This window comes from Theropithecus gelada, chromosome 8 (genome assembly GCF_003255815.1).
Source record: "Theropithecus gelada isolate Dixy chromosome 8, Tgel_1.0, whole genome shotgun sequence".
Taxonomy (NCBI): domain Eukaryota; kingdom Metazoa; phylum Chordata; class Mammalia; order Primates; family Cercopithecidae; genus Theropithecus; species Theropithecus gelada.
In genome coordinates this window covers 27,779,920-27,787,785 of record NC_037676.1, presented here as the reverse complement: position 1 = coordinate 27,787,785, position 7,866 = coordinate 27,779,920, and the positions used below count along the sequence as shown (strand labels likewise).

Genomic DNA, 7,866 nt, shown 5'->3' with positions numbered 1-7,866 from the left:
GGCACTCCAACATTACTGGCTTTGCTGAAACAAATCAAAACATCTATTTGGGACTGAATAGCACTGAAGGGCTCAGATAAGAATGCAGTGTGTTGCCCTCCCAGCCTTCATCTGCTGTTAGGGTTATCAACAGATGGGCAGAGATCTCATCAAGATGGCCCATTTTAAAAGGTCCCTGTGTCAGTGTTTTTAAAGTTTGGAAAGTTTACCCATCTGACCATAGTAATTCAATTAAGGTGTCTTTAAAGAAATAAATTATATGAATACCTGTTGGCAAGTTCCCCCACATCCCACTTCAAAAGACTTTTGAAAGTCTGCCTCGACAGGAACAGCCCCTGCAGGAGTCTCCTGGGGCCTGAAGGAGAGAGTGAAGTACAACCTGGGTCGGGCGGGGGGCGGGGCGAGGGGAGCAGAACAACCAAGAAGCACACAGTGTGAGTTTTTAGAGCCTGGCTGCTTTCCCTTCAGTAATAAGGAAGTTTAGGGTTTCTAGTTTAATTCCGCCACTAAAACCTGAAAAAGCTTAAGAGAGAAATATACTACCTAAAGACACTAGAAATATAACAGTAGCAGTGCCACACACCATTATAAGAACCAAGGTGGCCTGGACAAGATGGCAGAATTGAACTTGGTGACAAACAGAAAACTAACAGGTTTAAATCTAGGCCCAGAGGAAGTAAATTCTCACTCTTGGTGAAAAAGCAAAAGTGACATGTAAGGCAGTGGGTCTTCAGAGCAGCCAGCGGTCTTCTCCAATGACAAGAACAGCTGTGGGTGGAAGATGCCTTCCTCCTGCTCCCACTGAGCTCTCCAGGACATTCTCCTGCAGTGGCAGAAATATTCTTTCAGTTTCACCACATTGCCATATAGGGTCTGGTACTGCCCTTCATGGATGCGAACTTGCCTTTATTCTCTGAAGCTTTTTTCCTCCCGTAAAGGTGTTAAAACAATGAAACCTTTGAGTACATCTATGACAATCTTTGTAGTTCTTTAGAAACTGCAGCTGTCTTAACAGTTTGAGTCTGTTCCTTTAAAAAGACTAGCAAGTACAAATGATACTAGCAATCCCATGATAAAGAAGCTATCAATTATAATAATCTCCTTACAATCAATCATGAATGTGGCTTGTCAGAGTGGATATTTCTCTGTCTCCTTGTATTTTGATTCAACTGGGAATAAGCAGTCAAAATTCCACAAAAATGGAAATATGTTACATTTCCTTTAAGCAAAATAAAAGGAAAGCAAGAGAACACAATCTCCTAATTGAAATAAAAAGTCAGATAAACCAAGAAAGAATATGAGTTGGCCGCGGGGGGGAGGCTCATTCCTGAGAATAACAAATGCTACTCTTGAATTTGTTGGTTCAAGTAATACAGTAAAACAGAAGAGACGGCTCCACTTTACTTCAATGCTTGGAAGCTGAAAAAAGAACATATATTTTTTCCCCCTGAAATCCATGGACAACAGCAGGACCAGGCCCTGCATATAGCTCTTTAAAGTCACAGACATATATAAGGTGGCACTTTCATGCCCTCTCGAAGACTTTCCTCACACTCACATAAGCAGGATTAACAGATAAGGAAATGACGCAGTCAGCGTGTGCCTTAAGCAGTTGGAAACTGGTGGATATTCAGTATCTCCTGAATGAGAAAGAAAATTGAGGAAGGCCATTGAATACATTTGGTGGAGGAGGATGGGTGAAGAGGTAAGGAAACGGCACCTTCCTTTTATCTTAGAAATTGTTTTCAGGTAATGGACAAAAAGAAGCCCTGCTTAACAGCCAGCCCCACATGCCCCTTTAAACAAGGCTTCATTATACATAGGAGAGATGGAGCAAGGCAGAAACCACAGCAGTTGTGCCTCTTTCAGACGCACCCTGTGCTGCTACATTGAAGGCTCTTTCCTCTTACCCACAGTGACAGTGTGTCATTTAATCGGGATGCCAAGAGATCATTTTCATACAAGGCCAGCAGATGTAATTTTCTTTGATGCATGAATAGTTCATCATTTTGCTACTAGATGACAAGGTGATCACAGGGTGACTTTATAACGCAAGTTCACTGTTTGGTATTTTGAGTTCTCAAAATGAAAAAAAGATTTATCAAATATAAATATCTTTAAAAAGTAACAAAAGTGCTACATATGTGATCAAGGAAAAAAATTCCATTAGTTACTGCCGCTTAAAGTAGATTAAACTTTACAAATATTACCACATCCATTATCAATATGGCTTCCAATTATTAAATAAATTGCCTGTAGCAATACAGCTTTTCACACCTCTCCAAGGACAGAGTAAAGAGAACAGCAAAGCAGTCCCATCGTGTTCTCGTACAGCCACAATGTGAGTAGGAAACGTCCCCTGCTTTTCTCTGCTCCTGTCTGGGCAAGTGTCTGCGTCTGTGACAGGCAGCACAACCCCACTATGAAGTCCTCTAGCGACCTCTCAGATTGAGGGGGCTTCCGTTTAATGGATACAAACACTGCAAGTTTTTTCACTCATTTTCGACCTTAGCTCCATCCTTGAAAGACTTTTTTGGTAGCAGGGAAAGGGGACACTGACAGGAGGCAAAGCAACTTCCACGATGACCTCCAAAACTTTTCCAGGCAGGCACTGCTAACTGTGCCGCGGAATGTACAGTGGTTCTGAAAACTGGACTTAGCATCCATTAGACATTCAGCTCATGTTTTTTTCCAATGCTCTCAAGCTGGGCCTTTTTTTTTTTTTTTTTTTTTATGACGTTTGGTTTTTGTCTTTGTTTTTAATCATGGTCCCAAAGGCAGAAGGCAGTATTTTATCTACTAAGTCACACAGCTTGTGAGAGGAAAGGATGTCTGTGTCAGGCATGTTAACTTCAAACAAAATCTGAGATCGACTTTTTCCATTGACATTCTTAGCACAGCACCCAAAGAAGTATAATCTAGCCACAGTGTGGCTATAATGAGGCACGGCTTATTGCAGCTGGAAATCAATTATCCTCACACTGAGGTGGGGATTCTAGTGTTCCTTTGACTCTGTGGATACTCCCCAAATGGTGTCTGTCATTCCTGTGCCACGACCTCAGCTTGCATCCTATCAGTCTTGGGGAAGGAAAAGGGGGTACAGACTAGTGTTACAAGAATCTAAAGGTACCCAAGATTTTACACATAGCCTAATATTTCAGAACTGAGGGCTATCTAAATACCTGGAAGCACTTTCTTGGAATGCTAAGACGGAGCAGCAAGATTTTCTAGCCTCACGGGCTGGGAGAGGGAAGTTTGGTTGGTTGGTTGGTTATTATTTACTGGGAATTAATACTGAGAGAGTATATGCAAAGGCTGAGGGCACCATGCCATCTTCACAGAACAAGACCCTAACGGCTACCTGACATACAAGAAACTGCAAGTTATACTGTAAGAACACATGTTAAGGACCGAGGAAAGTCTGCTAAGGTGCTACGTCTAAACTAAGTTAACTTGTCGTGTTTAACCTCCCTGATCAGTCATCATCCAGGGCCTCTGTCTTGATTTCGTTGGCTCCTTGTCGGGCCAATGCCAAGATAGTGTGGTTGACTGCTGCCATTTCCACAGCTAATGAGATGGGGTCTTGGTGGTCACTATGGCTCGTACTGTCATCCTAGATGTGCAGAAATAAGAAATGTTATTAGTGGATTGGAAGAATTCTTCAGTCACAGAAAGACATGCTGGGGCAAGGGGAGGCAGAACATTCGTGGGAGGAAACTGGGGGAGGGGCTCATGATAGAATAGAGGTAAACTGTATTTAAGTAGACACTGAATGGATATAGGTCCAAAGATTTTCAGTTGATAATTTTAGGATTCAACAAGTAAAAAGCACAAAAAATGTTTTTCCTCACTGAGAATTCTATTCATTCTATTAATAAGGTTGCTGGTGATGATGATCAAACCTGCAGTGATTGATATAAAACCAACAATTTGGATATTTGGATCTTTCTGTTTGTAACAAATATAGCACTAATCACTGAAGACCATACTAGTGAGCTATTAAATTCCAGATTGCTGCTTTTACAAATAGATTATTAGAATTCATGGTCCCTCTCTGAACTGAGAAAACTAGACAAAACTTACAATTACATCTTACAGATAAAAAGTGCATTTTTGTTTAAAAAAAAAAAAAAAGGAATTCTCAATTACAACAGGACACGTGTCTCTGCTGGAAATGGCTATGGGAGAAAGGGGAGGAAGGTGTGGAGCTCTCCTGCTGGAGGCAGCTGTGCAAGGGCAGCGGCAGGCGTCTTACCTAGAACAAGTGTGAGGCTGTCCTCCCCGCGCAGCTCAATGTGTTAAACAATAAAGCTGTGAAGGAAGCTGGCATTGCAGGATGTACGTCAGGCACTGAAGACGGTGTTACAAATAAGGGGTACGTTTCTCACCTGTCATCTTCAGGGGAATTCTGTATCAAAGAGCTTTGGACAAAGGGTAAGTCCCTTAAGGAAAAAAACAAACAAAACATGGGATGTGCTGCCCTTAGGGCATCTGTAAAAAAAGATGGAAATGATCCATCTTTGTGGGTAGACTGAAAAATAACAGGAATGTATATGAACAGAAAGACTTACAGAATATTCTCTTGGGGCTATGAAGTAGAGTCCTAAAGGGAAAAAAATGGTAGTTCGTTGGAAGTGTGGACATCATTGTTTCCTTCTGATGTTCACAGATTAGTTTTTAGAATTTACAAAGGGATCAGCACAGACTTGCATGCATTCTAGGCGTGTGGTAAACAGAGGCTGTTAAAGAACACACTGGACTATATGAGCTGGCTGGGGGGCAAGGAAAAAGCACAGACCCCAGAAAAATGAGAAGTTTTCTTGCTGTGGTCTAGGGGAAGGCACCATGTGTTCTCTGCATATTCCAAATGGAAATTTACATCCTATCAAAATTTTAATGAAATCTGTCAACATCTATGTGGGGTCAAGGAGGAACTCCCACGGTCTTAGTTACTGAATTACTCCATGCAGTGGCTACAATTAAATACATTTTCCCCAAAAGCAATGCAGAATAAATCAGGGCGAGGTGACGAGTCATGCAGGTATTGCACTTATGAGAGGATGCATGTGTCAGTGTGCCAGAGACTCTGGAAGAACCACTCCTTTGGGCAGGAGGGTTCCCACTGCAGTGGGGCCTTCCATCGTGCCCTGCATCGGTACATGTTTAGGCATGGGGTCCAGCTGCCCCTAGTATTTCTCAAACACTGAGTGTGTGTCGTGAATGGTGTAACTTGCTTGTTTGGATCAGATCCTCCTCTCTTCTTCTACCTTCTCTGCTTCTCTGCCTCCCTCTGAACTTCTTCCCTCCTCCTCCTCCCCATTGCGTACTTGCCAAGTATCCTGTTGTATGACAATAAATCCATGTGGGTGAATAACGATTTCTCACAAATTCAACAGGACAACCGAATCTTACCACATTCCTTTCAAATTACATGAACTCTAACTAGATACAGGAGCAGAGTGGAGGGACAGTGACTGCTTCCCCTCCCCCACCCCATCAGCCACACCCACGGAACTAAGCTGTCCCACTGTTCCCCTGCTCAGGCACCAAGAACCTCGCCCAGCTGTGCAGGGGCTCACCTGCTCAGAGTAGTCATTCCCGTCGACGTCATCACTGTTCGAGTGGCCTCCTGGACTCTGCACATCTATTCCATGACTCTCCAGGATTGCTGCTTCTTCGAAAAAAGCAAATAGATCCCTAAATTATCTGTTACCTTATCACAATGGCTGAAACACTGAATGAATTTTTGTGCTAAGGAAATTAGAATATAATTAAACAAAAACCTATATTTCTCTACAGTCGTTTCTTTTAGACTGTAAGATGGATGAAATTCAAATGCATGTAGGTCAAGGGAGGCACACATTTGCCATTCTGGGGTCTCTGCTGCTGTGCATGTTACGTGCTTCATAAATACTTGCTAACTAACTAAACAGTCCTCCTATCTTAGGGTTCTATAAAGCATATGAGAACTGTACTGATGAATAAAAAGTATACTTACAAAGGAAAGGAAATGAAATGAAATGCATTCTATGCCCATACCACGCTCAATGTGCCCGATCTCGTCTGATCTTGGAAGCTAAGGAGGGTCAGGCCTGGTTAGTACTTGGATGGGAGAAATGAAATTCAATTTTAGAAGCTAAAAACCAACATCCTACCTGACTCACCAACTTAAATTTCTTATTCTTATGTATTACTATTACAGTTTTGAATGGGAAAAAATCCTTTATTTCTTCCTTTTTCAGTTGTATTCATAGTTCCCTCTAGGGCACTTCTGGCATTTTTGTTTTCTCTGTTCAGCTTTATTGAAATATAATAAAAATTGTATATATTTATAATGTACAAGGTGATGTTTTGATATGTGTATATATACATGTATACATGATTACATCGAGAATTCATATTTCTTAAATGCTCTTTATCTCTGCCTTTTGCTGCATTCCTTGTCTATTAAGTCTCTTTCATTCCAAACTATTAATCGTTTTGTAATATCTAAGTCGTAGTCCAGTAATAATAAATTCTGGGTATTACACTCCCTTTCTCAAGACCCTACAAGTATCTTTCATATGTACCACAGGAGTAATCAATTGCTCAGGGGCCAAGTCTAATTCTATATTCTAGAACTTTAAGAACAATGAGTTTTATAAAAATGTCATTACCATTACAATACAAATAGTGCAAATACTACTAACTGTGGTTTATTAAAAATACAATGAAAGACATTAGGGCAATTTTTGTTAGTCCTAGAAGTTAGGATCTGGCATGGTGGCTCACGCCTGTAATCCCAGCACTTTGGGAGGCCGAGGCGGACAGATCACCTGAGGTCGGGAGTTCGAGACCAGCCTGACCAATATGGAGAAACCCCATCTCTACTAAAAATACAAAATTAGCCAGGTGTGGTGGCGCATGCCTGTAATCCCAGCTGCTCGGGAGGCTGAGGCAGGAGAATCACTTGAACCCGGGTGGCAGAGGTTGCGGTGAGCCGAGATCGCGCCACTGCACTCCAGCCTGGGCAACAAGAGCGAAACTCCATCTCAAAAAAAAAAAAAAAAAAAAAAGAAGTTAGGATCCTTTAGACTTGCAGTTTCTAAACTGAAGTTAATCTTAATATAAACATGACGTTCACAACTGCAGCACAAGAGAAAAGCAGCCTCACTGATACATTACCAATATTGGCTCTCCTCTTGATCTCCTTCCTTCTGTTAGCAAACCAATTATATACTTTCAGGGAGGTAACTCTTTCCAGATCTGACAGTTTTTTGCCTGTAAATACATGCAATAAAATTCAGATAATCTGTATCTGGGATCCAAGAATAAACTAGTTTTAAGGGCTAATATTTTTATTTTGTTGCTTTTGATTACATTTGTTGCCAAAACTATAGATGCAGAGGGATGTTTAAAGTATTACCTGGTACCATGTACACACCCCAATTATTGAATGAATAAATATGTAAATGAATACAAACACAGCAACTAGTAACACAACATGCTTCAATTCAGAAAGCCATACATAATATTAGAGAATTCCACAAAGTCAGTTGGCTAGGGTGCCAGATCCATGTTCATGTGACAGTACTATGGGGGTTTCATTTAATTACCATTATTGTATCAGAATAAGTTACTCTTTTTTTATTTTTTTGAGAAAGGGTCTTACTCTCTTACCTAGGCTAGAATGCAGTGGTGCAATTATAGCTCACTGCAGCCTTGACCTCCTGGGCTGAAGTGATCCTTCCACCTCAGCCCCCTGGGTAGCTGGAACTACAGGCCCAAGCCACCATACCAAGCTAATTTTTGTGGTTTTTGTAGAGATGGGGTCTCACCATGTTGCCCAGGGTAGCCTCCAACTCCTGGGATCAAGCTATCTGCCCA

At 41.5% G+C, this 7,866-nt stretch overlaps 1 protein-coding gene across 3 annotated transcripts in view; it reads right to left on the bottom strand.

Annotated features, from left to right (window-relative positions):
• Window positions 1-1,404: 1,404 nt before the first annotated feature.
• HMBOX1 (homeobox containing 1) overlaps window positions 1,405-7,866 on the bottom strand; it is a 166,996-nt gene continuing 160,534 nt past the window's right edge. For 2 of the 3 annotated variants that reach the window (XM_025393806.1, XM_025393807.1), the window contains 3 exons: window positions 7,165-7,260; window positions 5,580-5,674; window positions 1,405-3,613 (listed from right to left, as the gene is read on the bottom strand). In XM_025393806.1, coding sequence (XP_025249591.1) covers window positions 3,476-3,613; window positions 5,580-5,674; window positions 7,165-7,260 — 329 coding nt within the window. In that variant the 3' untranslated portion in view covers window positions 1,405-3,475. Of the gene's footprint in view, window positions 3,614-5,267; window positions 5,340-5,579; window positions 5,675-7,164; window positions 7,261-7,866 lie in introns of all 3 variants that reach the window. The other variant, XM_025393805.1, reaches the window with a different exon arrangement.